The following is a 19980-nucleotide window of genomic DNA, read 5'->3' as shown; positions in this document are numbered from 1 at the left end:
TCAGAATTTGAAGTACAGTTTCTGCTGAATGCATATCACTTTATAACCATCATAAAGTCAAAAATCTTAAGTGGAACAATTGTAAGCCGGGGACCATCTGTATAGTCAACACATATATTCACATGTTCATAGGGTCTTTTTATTATAACTAAAAACAGGGGCTGATAGAAGAATTAAAAGACAGATCCAGAATGTGGGTTCTGGTGTGAGATGATAAAATGTGGAGAGAGGCTCAGAGAAATACGTGGATGGCTGGTTGCACAGGGAGGCGAGGTTGCTGTGGCCATCAGTGGCCTATCCTCCCATTGCCCCAGGCTCCCCAACTCAGACGAAGCCCACCACCATCTCCTCCAAGGCTCTTCATACTCCACCCCTTATCCTAAGGCCCTCTGGTAAGGGCCTTAAACTGCGTTCCAAAGCAAAGTATCCCCTGCTGTTCGAGGCTGACCTGCTGCCAGGCACAGGAAGACCATTTGTGTTTATCTCCCAAATACCATGGAAATTCCCTGAGAACCTATTCAGCTTTTTCTCCCGGGACTTTCCAGAACCCTGCCACATGAGAGGTGCTTTCATGCCAACCCTTCATGTTATAGATAAGAAAGCGAAAGCCCAAAGAGAAAAGGAAGGGGTGTCCCAGGGCACCATGTCGTGTCAATGGCAGGACTGGGCCACTGATTCCTCTTCCTACCCTCTCATGCTGCTGGATGCCTAGTTAACATCTCTGGTTCATTTCTCTTCAGTGCAGTCCACTCATTAATTATCTTCCCTTCTCCCTCCAGATCACCCAGGGAAAGCCAGTGTAACAGTGGAAAGAAGGTACACTTGGGATCATCCGTGTGTTAGGATCAGCGTTTCAAGGCTCAATTCGACTGTCTTTATTTCCTCACCTGTGAAATGGGGCAATTGAGCCCAGCCATCCTGAACCAGGTGAGTTAGGGGGCATTGGACAGTACTGGCTTTGTGAAAACACAAAGTGCTGCCCCTGCCTCAGTGGACCTGAAGGGGATCTGGGCCAGCAGTATCAGCATCACCGGGAACTTGTTAGAAATGCAAATCTCACCCCAGCCCACTCCCACCCCTGAACTACTGACTCCAAAACTGAGATGGGGCAGTACTTTGTGTTTTCACAAGCCCTCCTGGTGATCACTGGGTCATGTTTGCAAATCACTGAGGTATCTATTTGACCACGCCATCTAGTGGCAGACAGACCTAACTGATCCTGAGTTCTAGAAAATGGTTTCTTTCCAGTGCTGGAATATTCAGCTTGGAGGACTCAGGAAGACGCTCCCCTCAGAAGCCTCTAAACGCATGAAGGCACAGACTGTGTCACTCTTTCCACCCAGTGTATTCCCAGCACCTAAGCACTGTGATGAATGAAGGGCAGATATTTAGTAAATATTTATTGAATGAATAAATGAGGACAAATAAATGAACTTGAAAAAAGGGGCACAGGTCCTAACTCCTAGTCTGTCCATAAAGTGTTGTACAAAACTTGATTGTCTTGGGACTCAGCCTGAGGCCTAGCAGGGCCAGGTAAGGAGGTACAAGGAGATAAGGGCACCCAGCCAGCTACAGAGGCAAGTTTCAGATGTGCAGGCAGACCAGACACAGCATCCATCCCACAGCACAGCAGCCCTAGCCTCAGACCCAACAGAGGATCCATAGTGGGTGGTCAGATCCCATCTAGTCTGTCCTGAGCATGGGAGGGGCCAAGAGGAAGAACAGTCCTTGGACAGTGGGACCCTCACCCACCTCTGTCAGTGAGGACAGGGAAGGGGGAGTGGGTGATGAGGGCATTGCTGGTCTGCATTCGGCTGCAGAAGTCAGGACAGAATAATGGTCCAGCAAATGGAGAGGGGTGGTAAGAAGACTGTCACAGCACAACAGGGACAAGAGGAAGCAGCCAGATCCAGGAGGTCCGGGGAAGGGACAAATCCAAGGTCGCCGCTGTCCTTCCTCCCAGGGCAGTGCAAGGTAAGGGCAGCAGAGGCAGGGCCTAGAGGCTCTTCCCACAGTGGAACTGGGAATGCCCAGAGCAGGGACAGCTTATGATCCTGCACACACCCAGCAGCCTCAGAGTGCCAGGGAAGATGGGCTTGCTGTTTCATGAAAGACCGCCCCTCTTCAACAAACACATCTGGTTTTTGCTCCCCAGCTTTTCACTGCTAGGCTGGAAAGATGCCTTTCAATCCCAAACCCTGTGCCATGTTCCACACTACTGGGGTGGTGCTGAGAGAAACAAGTAGTGCTTACAGAGTACCTACTGTGTGCCAGGTACCATCCCAAACATTGGTAAATAGAACCATGTCACAATCAAATGAGGTGAGCACTGTGATCACCCCCATTTTACATATAAGGCAACAGCAGAGACAAAAGAGCAACCAGTCACCCACACACTATGGTCCCCTGGTCCACCGGGCCATGCAATGCCTTGTCCACCTCTGAATCCCAAGCACACAGAACAGCCCTAGTGCACAGCCAATCCCCAACGAAGGAGCCACCTCATTTCACAGCTGGGAAAACAGACGCGTTCGATGTCTATACTGTGTCCTAGTGGACTGTGTTAACTACTGGGTAGACCAAACATTTGCACCTCATCCTGTTTCTCTGGGTCTTTAAGAAAAAGAGAGGGGGTTGAGGAGAAGGAGGAAAAGAAGGAAGGAAAAAAGGAGCAAGAGAGAGTGAGGAGGGAAGGAGAAGACAGAGAGAGAAAGAGGGAGAAAGGGAGGGGAGAAGGAGAAAAGAAAAAGGAGAAGGAAGAGAAGGAGGAGGGAGGAGAAGAAGCAGAAGGGGGATGGGAAGGGAGGGAGAACTCTCAGACTGGAAAATCTGGCAAGTCTCTGCAGACAAATTATAACCTCCCAAATTTGGTTTTTAAGTCTCTAAGTCAGGCAACAAAAGGTGATCTCTTTTTATGAAGCCACAGTAAAACGCAATTTTGTTTTCAAGTGAAACTTAAAAGAAATCATAAATTAATTTCCTAAAATGAATGCAAATACACATCTAAACCTGGACATGCACCAGCAACCAAGAACGGGACAAATCACACACTAATTACTGTTTGAACGAAGATCCAATTGTTAATTGCAGTGTGTTTCAGGCATTCCATGTGAGCAACTTACCTGAAAAGCTTTTCAATTTGCATGTCAGGAAAGTTAGTAATTAAACACTTCAGCTCCCTATTGACTTTACTAGAGATATGATAATCTTTGCATAGTTCACTTATAATTATTTTATTTGTCAAATGAAGTTGATACTTAGTTTAGTAAAGTGTTAATGTTATATAATCTTTTTAAAAAAAACCCTGGGACCTGTACTCAACAAGAAGCATGTAAAGCTGCCTATACTCGCAAATGGTGTATAGGACCCAAAGATGAGGTCGGCCAAGCATGTAAATGGCATCTTAAATGACTAACCATCTTTCCTTAGTCTTGTCTACACACAACTTTGACTTCATCAACAGAGAGACTCACTTTTAAATGACTGTTAAAAGTAACCCTGTGACACAACAGCACTTTTGGGGTATTCTTGCCAAAAAAATAAAAATTTTAGAAAAGCACAATTCCAATGCAATTGTGAGGCAACATCAGACAAAACCAAATTGAGAGATATTTTGCAAAATAACTGGCCTATACTTGGCAAAAATGTTAAGGTCATGAAAGACAAAAACAAAAAAGACTGAGAAATGATTCCAGAATTAAAGGACACTAAAGAGACATCAGAACTTAATGTAACTAATAATCCTGGATTAAACCCTGAACCTGAAAAATCATTTTTTTTTTTTTGTTATGCGGAACAACTGGTGAAAACTGAATAAAGGTCTGTGGATTAGATAATGCTATTACATTAATGCCAACTTCCTGATTTTTGTCATAAATTGTAGTTATGTGGGAAAATGTCCTTATTCTTAGGAAATAATATACATTGAAGCATTTAGAGTTAGAAGGCATATTGTGTATGCCACTCATTCTCAAATGGCACAATAAAAGAGAGAGAGAGACAGAGAGACAGACAGAGAGAGAGGAAAAAAAACTGATAAATCCAATATGGTAAAACAGCAACACAGTGGGGGAATCTGGGGGATGAGTATACAAGAGCTTTCTGTATTATTCCTGCAACTTGTCTGTAAACCTGAAATAAATTGAGCATAAAACATTACCAAAAACACAAAACCTTGTGATGGACACATCTCTTTTTATTTGTTTGGCATCTGGAGGATGTGGAGACCAATTCATTCATTCATTCATTCATTATTCAACAAATATTTTTAAAGCACCAAGTATGTGCCAGACCTTACTCAAGGTGTTGGGGACATAGTAGTGGAGCGGGAGCTGGGGGGAAAGCAAAGTTCTGACTCCAGGGAGAAATGAAGAAATTGAAGGTTTCTGGCAAATCCCCATCTCCTTTGGAGGTCTTGAGCTCAAGGTGCCTTAAACTCAACCAAACTCCTGATCTTCCCCCAACCCCCACCAAAAAGCCCCAAATATCTGGATCTCATCCAGTATTTTCTAGCTGGGGAAATGATAGCCTATCCACCCAGTGGTCAAATCAGGAACACCACCACTCCCTCTCTCTCTCATCTCTGATATCTGATCCACCACTTACTCTCTTGGTTCAATTGTTTCTCCTCCTAAGTATCTGAAGGCTCCATATACTGCTGTCCACGTCCACTGTCACATGGACCGGGCCTCCACGTGCCTCACGTGGACTTCTGAAATGGCCTCCGGGCAGGCCTCCCTCCTCACCAGCCTGCTGCCAATAAGCATGTCCTTCATTCCGCAGCCAGAGAGCTTTTCAGAACCCACCTCCGATCATGTCACGCCCCGACTCACCACACTTCAATGGCCTCCTGTTGCATTTGGAAACAAAGACTCCTTTCTTTCACAATACTTATTATTTAATAAATGGCTGACTCTCCTGCCACACAGGAAAGCTCTGTGAAAGCAGAAACCACGCCTGGGTTTGCACACACCACTGTGAGCACACGGTTGGCATTCAATTAATATTTGTTTAATTAGGTGGATAAGCAATTAAAATAATTAATGTCTGGCTTGGGCCAATGAATGGATAGTGGTGCCACTCGCTGCCACAGGGGACATAGTGGGAGGAGGAAATATGTGGGAGAGGTAGGCTTTGCAGAATCTGTGGGACACCACAGACCCAGCAGGCAGCTGGGAATAAGGCCTGCAGTTGGTACACTGACTAGGAAAAGGCACACACTGGTCCTGAAATGTGTTGCATGCCCGGAACACAGTCTTCAGCATCTTTCCTTGCCTGCAGGAAAGAAATGGATGGGGTCTACATTCTCCTCTGTTCACCAATGGTTGGTCAGTCATTTGCATAAATTTGCATAAGTGTCCAGTGCTGCCTGTGTTAGAGACTGATGGAACACACACATAGCCAACCTGTTTTATGCCACATCTTTCCAATCTGCCCCAACTGAACCACCACCACCAGCACTGAGCACAGCACCCTTTGTGTAGGGAATAGAAGTGGTGTTCAGGAAGGTTGGCTGAACTCAATTGGAAGTTTTCTGGTGTGAAATTTTTTCAAAAAAAAAGAGAGAGAGAGAGAACACAGCTGTGATCCTTGATCACATTCATTCATTTTATTCTTTGGGGGACTTGGAATCCATCAAGCATATCAAATTATGGCAAACGATTCCAGACTATGCCTCATTTCAAACTGCTGATGGAATAGAAACATCAATGCTGTTCTAAAAATAATAATAAAATAACTTTTTGCAGTTCTGTTATTTCACATTTAAATTAACTTCCATCGCGGATTTCATAATTATCTCAAAAGCATCATCTTGCTTTTAAAGCTGTCATGTTTTCTTGACATGTTTTAAAGGGGCCAGCCCTTTATTATCTGGGGGCCACACACCCTTGTGAAACTCCTGAGGTTTTCTTCTAGTTGCCACTGTCCAGAGACCTACAGAGTTTTGTTCCCATAAACCAGAGTTTCTCAACCTTGGCACTATTGGCATTTGAGGCTGGATAAGTTCTTTGTTGTGGCGGACTGCCCTGTGCACAGTAGGATGTTTAGCAGCATCCCTGGCCTCTACCCATAGGTGCCAGTAGCACCCCCACTCCCTGGAGGTGTGGCAACCAAGAATGTCTCCAGACATTGCAAATGCTCCCAGTTGAGAAGCACTGTGTGGATACACCTTTGGCCTCTGTGCCCAGGTTTCTCGCATCTCCTGCCACCCAACTCAGAGGTCTACTGAAGATAAGAAAGACAATACTATTTTGTGTGGCTATTAATTTAAAAATTGATGCACCAATTAACTTTGGCTTCCTGTTGCCTCTAAGTCTGGAACTCAGCTCATCTACTGGCATCTATTAAGGGCAACTATGTAACTTTCCTGGCCTCCTTTCAGTGATTTAATAATTTCAGTGGCTTTTTAAACTGCTGTTAGGGTAATTGGGCAGTCCACGCCAAAACAGGCAGGAAGTTGCCTTACTCGACAGGCAGAGTATATGGAAGGCCACCCTCCTTCTCCTTTGGCCCCACCTCCCTCGCTCAGCCACCTGTAAGGCCTTCAGCTAATCTGTCTCTTGGAAGGCCTGGTTCTACCTGAAGAGCTGGGTTTCCACTCAGGCCAACTCCTCTGGTGCTCCCACCCTGGACATGGCACCCCTGAATCTTCCCAGGCTGCCCTACCTCAGAATGTTGCCTTTTGCCACCTGAGCCTGGATACAGAGATAGATGCCCAGTTCCACCTGCAGCTGCTCTCTACTTTTTCAAAGTTGTTGGAAGAAAAGTAGGGATGGCCAAATCAGAAAGAAACACATTTATCCTCAGTTACTAAGAACTCCTGAATGTGCGTTGGAAACAGGAATAACCACCACAGCCTGTCTAACAGTATCACATGCAGGCAGGAAGGACCAGAAATCACCTCGCCGCATGCTCTCTAAGCCCTGGGACTACCCCGTCAGCCAGGTGGTCTGGTTGGAAGTGTGTAGATCAATCCTAGGAGGATGTGCGGACAACAGATGGTGAGCAAAGTTTTCCAGGTAAGTCAGTGGCCCCAGCGTTTGATGAAAGCCATATGGAAGAGGTGAGTTGGTAAGGGAGGGTGTGGAGGGAGAACAATGGGGCCTCTGATGAGAACCCAGGTTGGCATGGAGACCCCAGTCACTGGGACCCTGCTGTGGCCCCCTGAAGTCATCAGAGGCTCTCTGCCTGTTGAGTAAGGCAACTTCCTGCCTGTTTTGACCTGAACAAATTACCTTAACAGCAGTTAATAAAGAAGCCACTGAAATTATTAAATCACTGAAGGGAGGCCAAGAAAGGTACACAGTTGTTCTTTATAGACATCAGCAGATGATCTGAGTTCCAGACTTACAGGCAACAGGGCCTGGCCTGGGTTGCCAGAACCTGCCAAGGATAGGGGGCACAGCATCTGGGTGTAGGACCTGCTCATCCACCTACCTGCTGGGGACTCCAGGTTGAAGTCTCTGAGCCTCTCTGAGCCTCTGGTCTAACATTTGTGGACAGCAGTATAAAACAAAAGTATATAAATCCATTTGACTGTTCAATTCTACTTCAAAGAAGTGACAATAAGGAAAAAATCATGTATGTATATATCCATTCATATATGGGGATGTTCATGACAATGGTGTGTACAATTCTGGCAAACAGAAAAGCACACCAAATGTTATATGCCCAGATATAAGAAAGAGAGTTAATGAATTATGACACTGCCATAAACAAGATATCATGCAGCCTCTCAAATAAGTATCCTTGATAGGATATACCATTAATGAAGGAAAAAAAGGGATGACAAAACAATATGCTCAAAATAATTCTATTTTGTTATATATATATATACACACACAATATTTAGAAAAAAGTCTGTAAGGATATATGCAAAAATGTTAGTTATGGGTGGTAGAATTATCTTAGTGCTTTTGCGCATTTTCCAAATTTTTTACAATCAACACAGATCTTTATTGTGGGGGAAAAGTAGTTGTGGTGAAGAAAGCAACCAACTCCTCAGCAGGGGCTAGGAGAAGAGCCCCAAGCTCTGCATTGTGTGTTCTCACAATGAAACCGAAACAGTAAGAGATGCCCCATGTTTTCATACAATGTACAAAAGCAGGAAGTACCTATCTGTAAACATTTTGGCATTTTTGTAGATTTCCCTGAAAAAAAAAATGGTCAAATTGTCATAGACTTGGTAGCCACAGAGTCTCTGCTTATCTGCAAAGAGCCTCAGCTTCCAACTCTAAAGCCTGCACTATTTAATCAGAGGGCAATGAATGCATCCTTTGACCTTGTTGCTGCCTTCCTGAATGTTGTTAGGGCGGCTGAACCTCAAAGCCAGCCTGGAGTCTGCCTTATCAGTAACTGCTGGTAATTAAGCAAGCCATGTCAACAGTTTCACACACGACGCAGAAGGCAGTAAACAGGAGGATCCCACTTCCCTTCTGAGAAGACCCTTGTGGAACTGTAACACGGAACCTACCACTACCACCAGCCAGTCTCCAAGCTATCACCTACCCTTCTTCTGGGATGAATGATGAGCTTTGTGTGTCCAAGGTATCAGGTAGGTGTAGGACCTGCTCATCCACCCACCTGCTGGGGACTCGAGGTAAGTCTCTGAGCCTCTCTGAGCCTCTGGTCTAACCTTTGTGGACAGCAGTATAAAATAAAAATATATAAATACATTTGACTGTTCAATTCTGACCTAACCTTCTTCTGGAAAGAATGATGAGCTTTATGTGTCCAAGGCTCCTTGTTACAAAGTCTAGAGGAACTAGTTTGCATAGGAATTATCTTGGTAGGATTTTCAGATCAAAATCAGTTTGCACAAATAAAAGTCAGAATCTCAATTAGACATCTCTGGCCTATTTTGTTACAGAGACCTACAAATACAGGATATATGCTTTCTTTCCTTCAAGGGAGTTATTGAAAGGCAGCCACATACAAAATATAAGACAGTTCCCTGGCATCCCTTCATTTATTCATTAACAAAACCCTACCGGGTATCTATTGTAATGGGAAGCAGTAAGGTAAATGCCAGGGCTGCCATACTGTTGGATACATTCCCTGACCTCACAGGGCATCCAGTCAGGTATCAATCAAATAACTACACAATTTACATGAGGCTAAGTGCTCCAGAAGCAAAGTACAGCCTTATGGGGCCCTGGAAGAATGCATGATAGGTACATTTTACCTGGATAAAGGGATCAGGATAGATTTCCCTAATGGAGTAAGAATTTAAGCTGAGCCCAGAAGAAAAGAAGGAATTGGACATTGGACAGGAAAATGGTCAGGAGTGAGGAGGGGGTAAGGGTAGGGAAGGAGGGACAGTGAGCAATTAATCATTCCAAGAAGAGGGACAAAACATAAACAAGAACCCTCAAGTAGAAAGGAGCTTGGCTAAAACTGAGAAATAACTTTTCTTCATTGAACAAAGAGTTTCATGTAGTGAGCTAGTCCAATAGCCTGACCTGCCCCACAAAAGGAGGGAAAGAGAAAGAGAGAGAGAGAGAGAGATGGTAGATAGATGATAGACAGGTAGGTAGGTAGGTAGGTAGGTAGGTAGGTAGACGAAAATGAGTGGATTGCTGAATCTGTAAAAGATGCAGAAATAATCTCCCTATGACCTTGTGTCTTAGTGAATCTCAATACAGACAGACAATAGAGCAGTAAATGCAAGCATTGCTTGGGAACTATGGTACTTGGACCAAGAGCTGTATGTTCTGTGAACTAACCCCAAGGAAAGCATTTAGAGAACCTGGTAAATGGCTGGCTAACATCCTTCTTCGTTTCTTTCTCCAGCCAAGATCTCTGGGAGCATGTGTCCCACTGCCTCCATGACAGTTCCACTTGCTTGTCTCACAAGCAGCTCAACTCGACTGACCAATACTGAAGCCTGGAGCACACCCTACAGGTCCCCTGCCTCTCACTAACTTCCTGTCACCTCCAACCACCCAGGTGTCAGGACAGCAAGCTGGGAATCATCCTTGACTCTTCCCCTAACTCCTTACCATGAAGTCATGATGATTCTGCCCCAAGGAGGACATGCCCTGCCCAAGGGATGGACAGGGAAGTAACTGGTGCCCCTGGAGTTGTTCAGCATGGCGTCCCTGCCTCCAGTACAACTCAAATCCACCTCTCTCTCTCCATCTCTACTAACAGCCCCTGGCCTAAGTCAGCACCATCTAACTGGAGTCTTGCTTTTCCTCCCGCTTCAGTCCAATTGGCTCTCCACACAGCAGCGAGAAGGGGCATTTAAAAGTGCAGGTCAGACCACGTCCCTTGCTCAAACCCCCTTCAGTAGATTTCCAGTGTTTTTAAAATGAAGTCTCAGCCCCTAACCCAAGTTTTGTGATCCCCCGTGAGCTGGCCTCTACCGCAGCTCCAGCTTCTCACACCACTTTCACCCTTGCTCCCTGTTCTCGAGCTCTTCCCAACTCAGGGCCTTTGAAGGGGCTCTTCCTTGTGCCTGGAATGCTCTTCCTCACATTTCTCTTCATTCCTTGGAGCTTGACTCAAGGGTCAACTCCTCAGAGAGGCTTTCGCTGACTTCAAATGGCCTTTGCTAATCCTCTAATTTAGGTCCCTTGGTTATTTTATCTCAGGGGATCATCTCTTCATAACATTTACACATTTCTAACTAACCTAATTGTGTTACTCTTGTGTAACTAACCTAATTGTGTTACTCTTTTGTGACTATTTGTCTTGCTAGCAAGCAGCATGATGGTAGGAGGTATACCTAATTTGCTCAACACAGTGACCCCAGATCAGTCCCCAGCACATAGTAGCTACTCGATAAGTATTAGCCCATAGCAGCTTCATTCGTCATAATTGCCAAAACTTAGAAGCAACCAAGATGTCCTTCAGTAGGTGAATTAATAAATAAACTGTGGTACATCCAGACAATGGAATATTCTTCAGCCACCAAAATGAATGAGCTATCAAGTCACTAAAAGACACGGAGAAAATGTAAATGCATATTATTAAGTGAAAAATGCCAGTTTGAAAAGGCTATGTAATGCATGAATCCAATTATATGACTTTCTGGAAAAGGCAAAACTATGGAGACAGTAAAAAGATCAGTGGCTGCCAAGAATTCGGAAGTGGGAGGAATGAATAGGTGGAACATGGATAATTTTTAGGGCAGTGAAAATACTCTGCATGATATTATAACAGTGGATATAAGTCATATACATTTGTCCAACCCATAGAGCGTCTACCATCAAGAGTGAATCCTAATGTGAACTATGGACTTTGGGTGATAATGATGTGTCATTGTAGGTTCATCAATTGTAACACATATACTACTCTGCTTGGGAATGCTGATCATGGGGGAGGTTGTGCATGTGTGGGGGCAGGGGATATATGAGGAATCTCTGTGCCTTCCTTTCAATTTTGCTGTGAACCTAAAACTGCTCTAAAAAATAGCCTTTAAAAATATTAACTTTTAAAAATTCATTAATTAATTAAAATAAATATACACTGAAGGAATAAATAAACCTCTTTTTTCAGATATCACTTCTTCCTTTTTTTCTTTCTTTTGATGAAGCCAAAATGTCATCAGCTCATTTTTTTCTTATAAGTCCATAAAATAATGATGTGTCCTGCAATTGATAGGCTCATAGATTCAATGAAGGACAGGATGTAGAGAAATTGGGCTGAACTGTATGTCCAGTTGGTTTGGCTGTTCCAGCCTCACTCAAGCCAGGACAGCTGGCAAGCATAGCGCACATGTCTCAAAGGCTCAAAACCTACCCACATTCTTGAGTGTCCTGCTGAGTCCCCAAGAGCACTGAGGAAGCAACCACTTGACAGTATCCCATATTTTCACAAATCTTGTCTGCCTTACACCCCAGCCATCAGCTCAAAACGACCGTTCCTAAATTCTCTATAAGTCAAAATCTCTCTCTTCAAAAGGCCCATATTCAGAAGTTACCTCCCATAAGACTTCTTCTGGCTCCCCATGATGATATGAACACACCTAGTCAACATTCATTTCATTCCACCTGGTGTTATTAAGTTAGTCTACCTATGCCTCCCCTATTAGACTTACAACTCCGAGGTCAAGAAATATTCTCCCTCATCTCCACATTGCTCTATTCCCTGCAGAGAGCTTGGCATATCAAAGACACTCAATCAGTTCAACAAGCTGATTCAAATGTCCCCCCTTCTAAGGCAGTTTGTCCAGAGAATCTTCCTGCACTATACAATCAATTCCAAATTGAAATGTCAAAGACCAGAAACCTGGAAGTGGGGGAGAAAATCCAATAATTGATTTCAGAAAAAAGTGGAATTCCAAATCTCTTAAAACATAATTTTGAAATCCTTTAAAACATACAAGCCTTATTAATTACTCTTCAAATACTCATCTCAGAGAATGTCCACATAATGCTTAATTCCTAATGATTATTGGTCTGAATTTGTAGCTGATTCCCTCATGCTTAAATTACAAAAGATTAAGATGGAACAATGACACTGGGGAAACAATCTCCTTCTTAATTGTGCCATTTCAGCTGCAAATACCCTTTTATGTATATAACTAATTCAAACTTCACTATTTCCTATAAATCAGAAACACTTAAATGTCATTCAAAAAGGTAGCAAAACACACACACACACACACACAGATGGAAGATTCTATGACTTCACTCTCTAGTCTAAAGGATATATGTCATTCCTGGCCAGAAAGAAAAGAGAAAATCAGCCAGTACAGCAGTTTCAGTGACCCATGTAAGGACTGGAAATGACCCAGAAGAAGTGGGTACCAGGGGCCATAGGATATGAGAAATATAGCCAGGACTGTCATAGCAGAAGTGATAAGGAGAATATCTGGGAGCCCAATCCTTCCTTCTCCTCTCCCAGAGTAGCTGGTAGAATCCTAACCCAAAACCCTAATGGGGACCTTGAAGGAGCAGAGTCAAAATTTGCACCTGGATTATATTCAGAGTAACATGAGTGTGAAGACCCCAACATCATCTGTCACCAACAAGGCCCTAGAGAGTCCCCACTACACATCACAGAAGAGTGTCTTTGTAAACGGTTCTGCTGCTGTGAAGTGGTCAGCTGGGAAAAAAGGAACAACTGGTGGAGTGGGGAGGTGACTGGCTGTGGCCTTTGTACCCTGGACACAAACTAGCAGCAGAAATAAATCCTAGTGCTTCCTAGTCCATTTGATTCTGTTTACCAAGCTCTTATTCTTTGCAAAGCAACCATATCTGGGGAAAGGAGGGAGGCAGAAAAAGGAATTCAAAGAAGTGTCACAAGCCCATGGGAGGTAGGCTCTGGGTGACAAGCTCGGGTACCACGGCTCTTTTTGTTGTAAATTGTCCATAGAATCTGAACTCTCTCTCTTTGGCTCAAACCCTGAGCCATCTCCCTTGAAATTAAACCCTTTCTCCCAAAGAAGATGGAGATTCACATGGGGCAAGAATAACACATCCCCATGGATCATCCTCAGGGGACCAGTAAAAGAAATGATGGTAAAACGAAAGGCGATCACCTCAAGGAATTTTCACTTGAGAAATTATCACCATGCTGAAGATCTCCGGTATAGCTGTCAACAGAGAAAAGCAGCTGTCAAGCTGGCCAGGTGTTGACTAACAACACAAACAATACCCTGTGCTTGTATCATTCAAGCCTCCACAGTCCAAGGCACAAACACAGGCTTTCCTGTGCTCCACACCACTGGGCCAGGGGCAACTACTCCATCTTTAGTCCATGTAGCTCATGGAGCAATGTAATGGACGAAACAGTTTTAAATAACGATGTCATAGAAATTATGTAAATTATTCTAGAATAATTAATTTGATTACGTAGAAATTATGTAAATCACCAGGGATTTTATTCCTGTTCCCAATGTAAACCTATATTGGACTAAAATATCTTCATTTAACTTCTTTTGCTTTTTCTGATTTCATAACATTTACATCTATCAATTTTCTATTGATTTTGAAGTAGTTGAATGGGTTGAAATTGCAGCTTCAGTCGCAGGCAAACTGGCACAGATGTGTTTCAGACCAGCCATGTTCCTTCTCAGTGTTCTGGACAGAGGCCTCCTTGTCTGTTCTTCCAAGAGTCCCTATTTCTGCTGATGGAACTGCCTTCCTTGGAATTACACAGGCTCTTGACCTTGGTGTCTCCATGGACACCTCCCCTTTGTCTCTCCTTGGCCTCCTCCTTTACTCTTATTCCAAATCTACTCAGTTCCAAATATGGAACTTCTCTACCTGCCCAGTGGTGCATTCCTTCCTCTCTGGTCCAGCCATGGCCACCAATTCTGGCCTCCCCAGCACCTGCCTCATGTCATGCTGGGCTGCGTCTCAAGTCTTGTTCCCTCCTTTCTATGTTTCCTAGACATGGCTGACAAATTTATCTTCCAGAAAAAGTGATCATGCGATTTCCTTGTTCAATACCATTGTGGTCTCTCTCTCTCTCTCTCTCTCTCTCTCTCTCCTATTTTATTTTTCTGGATCTTAGGAAGTGTGCAGAGGACTCTCCCTTAATGTGGAGAGAGAAAGTCCATACTCCTCAGTCTGTCCTTTAAAGCCTGGTCACATCCAAACAACTCAGTGTTAAATCCCACTGCTGCCTCTTAGATCTCCAGTGCACCAACCACTCACTGACCTCTGCACATGCTTAGAACAAGTCCACTGTCATTTACGCCTGCAATGCCCCTCTGCTACTGGCTCTGTATATTCAAACATTCCCGTTTCCAACGTGCAACCGAAACGTCCAGAAGGCTTCCCTGGCCTCCTTAGATGAAAGGGATCTTTCATGCCTAATTCTATGATGACAGACACTTTTCTTTGCTAAGCATCAATGTTCCTCCTCCGACCCTCCCTATCTCCAACACATGACCTCCATTCTCTTGGGAATTTCCTGGGGGCCGCCCTCTGTGACTCTCCCTGCATCTTCCACAGGGACCTAGCAACCTGCCGTGCCCACAGCAGCCTCTGCACAACACCCAAAAGTTTGTACCAGCTTAGATGTTCACCTTTCTCTTCTCCCACACTCATCAGGTAGGGAACTTTCCCAACGAAAACGGGACTTCCCTACTATAATACCCAAACAGGTAAATGTTACCACTCCATCAAGAACTCTTCCATTTTTGAAATCTTTCCTAATGAGCTCAGTTGTCACAGACTGCACCCTGCTGACAGGTCAGCCCAGAAAGCAGGGGATGTCACCTGGGCAGGACAGGGGCTACTTCACGCTGGTGACCACAGGCTGGGTGTTCTGGGTCCCAGAGGGTTAGGACACACAGCAGCCAGTCGCAAAGGGCGCAAAGGACCAGCGCTTGGGGGACGGGGCGGGCAAGGGAGAGTCCCAAGAGTTGTACCCTGTTGAATCCCAGCTCCAAACTTTTCCCTCCATCAGCGCTGAGCCCTCCACCAGCCAGGACTGGCTGACGCCGTGATGCCACAAAAGCCAGGACCGGAAGAGAAAAATGCGTGGGATGGGGAAGGCAAAGGCGGTTATTTTCAGAACTTCGGGGGCTCCCGGGCCGGCCCTTCGGGTTCCGGAGGACGCAAGGCCAGCGTCCGGCCGCCCGCGGGTCCGGACCGGCGCCTGCCCGGGACCGGATGGGCAGCGATCGGGATGCAGATGCCGCTCTGGTGCTGATGCTGCAGCTGCCGCGCAGTGACAGCCGCTCCACCACCCACCGCGCCGAGCTGCTGCTCCGCGCCCCCGGGGGCGCCCGGCGCGCCTGATCCGCTCCGGCCCGCTCCGGCCCCGGGCAAGGCCTGCGGGCTGCGGCGGGCGGCGGGGCCCAGGCCGCTACTCACCCGGAGGGTTGACCGCTGCCGGGGTTGCCATCTTGCTCGGAGAGGATAGGCGCGCGCCTGGCAGGGGCGCGGGAGGGGCGGCGCGGAGCCGGGCACTTAGCCCCGGGGACCCGGTCAGGCCCAGGCGCTGCCGCCGCCACACAAAGGACGGCGCGGGCGGGCGGCGCTCCCTCCGCTCTCGCCGCCGCCGCGGCCGCTCACCGTCCCCGCCTTTCTCTCCTCCTCCTCCCCCTCCTCGGCCTCCTCCTCCCGGTTCAGCCTTTGTCGCGCGGCGGGGGGCGCCCGGCCCGCGGCTCCCGGGTCAGAGCGGTAGCACCGCGAGACTTGGGGCTGCTGGCGGCGGGACCCCCAAGTTGGGCGCCGGCGACTGGAGGGGACAGAGGGCCGGGCGCTCCCTCCGGCTCGCGCAGGTGCTCGGGCCTGGCCGGGCTGGGATCGCAGGCGCTCCTCCCGCGCTCGCCTAGCCCGGGCTGCCCCCGCACGCCCACTCCCCAGGTGTCCGGGCGCGTATCACCGAGGGGCGCCGTGCCCAGGCCAGGGGGCCAGGGCGGAGCGGGTGGGGGAGAAGCCCATTTAGATTCAGAGGGAAGCTGGTCCTGGGAGACGGCCGCGAGAAACAAAGGCGCCCCAGTGCTGCCCACTTAGCATGCCAGAGCCGCGCCGCTCGACTGCCAGGCCGGGGACACGGCGCGGTGCGAAGCGGAGGGTGCCCGACCCCGGGAATTCCTAAGGCCACGGGCACCTCCAAGGCCACCGCCGTACACAGCTTCGGAGTGCACAGTGCACATGCCCAGGCACAGGGAGCCGGGCCCAAAAAATTGTGAATGTCTTGGCTTTGAGTAAGGCGCTCAGCTCTATCTCCTTCTTGCCATGATAGCTGCCATTGGTTATTACTTGAGGACGTTGCAAGAGCCTTATTTCCACCGCCAAGTTGAGAATTTAAAAAGATTTTTTAAATAGGTTTATCCGCGTATTCTGGTGAAGTTCGGATGCAGAGAACTTGGAGGGGTTGTTTTCTACCAGACACTAGGATCCCTGTGAGAGGTAATGGCCCCTAGGAAGGACACGTCACCATCGTGGTCCCCTGTAAAGGTTAAATGGAAGGATAAAGATATCCCAGGTGAACGCTGAGAAGGGCAAGATGGCCCCTAAACGCAGATATGTTTGCAGAAACATCAAACTGCCCTAAATCCTTCCAAAGAAGCATTTTCTGGAGGGTAGAGAAGCAGTGTTTGGGATGTGTGTTCAAATAAGCATTCTCTTTGGGGAGTGTTTGTCACTACTAATCTAATAGTATATCAGTTCTACAAATGTTGAATGTCTGCTGTGTGCCAGGCACAAAGCCAGGTGTTGGGCCTACCACGGAAAGAAAGACACAGGAGCTCTGTTCTCCAAGGGCTTCTAGTTTGGGGGGTAGATTGGGGAGGAGTGAAACAAAGTATCTGCACTCAAGAAGCACACAGATCCTTTGGGAGCTTAGGGCAGAAGCCCTGAAATTGGCATCTCCAGCCTGTAGTCACTAATGAATGAATGAGGGCAGAGAGGAGGAGTGATCAGAGAAAATGAAAATTAGGCTTTGAAGACATGAGTAGGACAGGTGGAAAAAGAAGACATTTCAAGTAAAAAATAAAGCAGGTGTGCACCCAGCCGCAAGATAGGCCAGGCGGAGACAGAGAAACCAGGATATCAGCTATGGCCCGCTCCTATTTCCCATACCAAAGTTGACTGTACCTGATTCCAACATCAAGCCAAATGAGAATTCAGCCTGTCTTTTACATACCCCAAAAAGCAACACACTCAAATACCAATTTAATTAATGTATAACATGTACTGGACTGAAGATTTCTTAAGGAAAGTACAAGAGGAGGCTCTCCTCACTCACCCCACATCAAAAAAGGTAAAACTCCATCTTGGATATTTCTGCTACCCAGAGTCCCTTCTAGATCCTTCTCCCCACAGGCGGTTCAATCTCTGGTGGCCCATCTACATAAACAGCACTTGGCATCACTGCCCCCTATCCCATGAGGCTCTTTTATTCTCCAACTTTCCACACCCCTTAGAAACAAGCAAGTTCCTCTCCTTGGTGTTTACGTATCAGTTTAGCATTTCAGCCAGGACCCATGACTCATTTTGTCTCCAAATACAGTTCTAATATCATCCCTAAAAAATAAAATATGAGTGAACATGACTCTTACGCACACACACATTTAACCATACAGATTTGTTGACAAGGTTTACTTTCTTACTCTGCTGTTGTGTTCTGCCCATTTTTCTAAATGTCACTCGGCTGATATCTTTAAAACTGGATCTTGCACTGGTTCATTGCAATAAAAGACAGGCGACATGCGGACAACTGCTAGACACTTCTCATAGTCTGGAGTCGGCCATGCTGTGGTTTTGGTACATGATAAATACATTTAGATCTTCACAAAGGAGACATTTCATCTTCTCCCCAGTCACTGTGTTTCAGAGGTAGAAAGGACCTTTGACATCATCCAATTCTACCCCCGGAGTTTGCAGATAAGGAAACTGAGGCTCAGGGTAGCCAAGGTCATGCAGCTTAATAGCCAGACAAGACTTAGAACTGGGCTACACGCAATACTGGGATTTGGTGGCTTGGGTTGGGGAGTGGTTAGGGTGTAGGGGAAGAAATAGAGAAATGGGCGACTAACCTTCTCTCTCATCTCTCAGTATCAAATAGGTTAAATGCTCAGAAACATTGATTGTGGATGAAAGCCCCCCCACTTAAGTAAACAATCTGAAATGGAGTGGTTAGTCATTGTTGCATACTGAGTGGCATTTACACAATACAGTGGTCTTGTGCTAATTATGAGAGTCAGTAGACTGTGACCAGTTAACGCAGCCTCAGGAATTCCACTCAACCTTTAAACAACCTAGAACTCTTTGAAATTCCAAAAGAGGCTGTTGAATTTGAAGCTGAGATTTGCATTTTTGAAAAGATTAATGCAGATCCACCGAGCCCGTAGCGCACGATTCTGGGCACAGCGCTCCCAGAAATGACCAGAGTTGACCAGCTGCTGTGCTAATGCGTACCAGGGTCCACAGCCTTTCTTTCATGATTCTCTTTTTTTTAAGTTGGTGGGAGAAAGCAGCCACCTGAGTTCTGCTTCATATCCCTTTAAGTCCTAACACTAGAGACAAAGGATTTCCGTTGTATAATATATAAATAATTCAAGTCAATTTTATCTTTTTTTTTTTTTGAGACGGAATTTTGCTCTTGTTGCCCAGGCTGGAGTGCAATGGCGCAATCTCGGCTCACCGCAACCTCTGCCTCCCAGGTTCAAGCAATTCTTCTGCCTCAGCCTCCCAAGTAGCTGGGATTATAGACATGCACCACCATATCCAGCTAATTTTGTATTTTTAGTAGAGACGGTGTTTCTCCATGTTGGTCAGGCAGGTCTCAAACTCCTGACCTCAGGTGATCCGCCCGCCTTGGCCTCCCAAAGTGCTGGGATTACAGGCATGAGCCACCACGCCCGGTCTTTTTGTTGTTGTTGTTGTTTTTTAGATGGAGTCTCGCTCTGTCACCAGGCTGGAGTGCAGTGGCGCGATCTCAGCTCACTACACCTCCGACTCCCTGGTTCAACCTATTCTCGTGCCTCAGCCTCCCAAGTAGCTGGGATTACAGGTGCCCGCCCACCCCCGCCCCCGCCACCCGCCATGCCCAGCTAATTTTTGTATTTTTAGTAGAGATGGGGTTTCACCATGTTGGCCAGGATGGTGTTGATCTCCTGACCTTGTGGTCTGCCCACCTCAGCCTCCCAAAATGCTGGGATTACAGGCGTGAGCCACCATGCCAGGCTAATTTTATCTTATTTTAACTTCACTTTAAGATACCAAGAGACCAGGAATGAAAGCACAGTCTTCTGCAGAAGGAGAGGCATGGTAGGGCTGCCATGGATATAACCACAGGCTTTCTCTCCATTTATATGTGTCCTCTCAACCCTTCCTTCCTCCAACATTCTAACTTCTCTCTCTCTTTGCTGGAGACAAAGGCTTGTGAGTCTCTGTTATCCCCACTGCTACCTTCTTATCTTTATTTCTACACCGGTGACAACTGCCCACAGACTGTCTGTCCAGGCACTACCCCCAGCCCCCACCCCTGCCTTCTTTCCTATCAGGCCTCTCCTTTACACCAAGAATCATGGACTTATAACAGATCAAATGTGGATGAGATCTTAGT

General features: G+C 46.4%; 1 protein-coding gene across 4 annotated transcripts in view; it reads right to left on the bottom strand.

Moving 5' to 3' along the window:
• Positions 1-16013, bottom strand: part of ARNT2 (aryl hydrocarbon receptor nuclear translocator 2) — a 203601-nt gene extending 187588 nt beyond the window's left edge. For all 4 annotated transcript variants that reach the window (XR_010588193.2, XM_065548283.2, XM_005560250.5 and 1 more), the window contains exon 1: positions 15777-16013. Coding sequence is in view for 3 of the 4 variants with exons in the window: in XM_065548283.2 (XP_065404355.1) it covers positions 15777-15807 (31 nt within the window). In the remaining variant the exon portion in view is untranslated. The remainder of the gene's footprint in view (positions 1-15776) is intronic.
• Positions 16014-19980: the final 3967 nt, after the last annotated feature.

This window comes from Macaca fascicularis, chromosome 7 (genome assembly GCF_037993035.2).
Source record: "Macaca fascicularis isolate 582-1 chromosome 7, T2T-MFA8v1.1".
NCBI lineage: Eukaryota > Metazoa > Chordata > Mammalia > Primates > Cercopithecidae > Macaca > Macaca fascicularis.
This window is presented reverse-complemented; position numbering and strand designations above follow the sequence as displayed.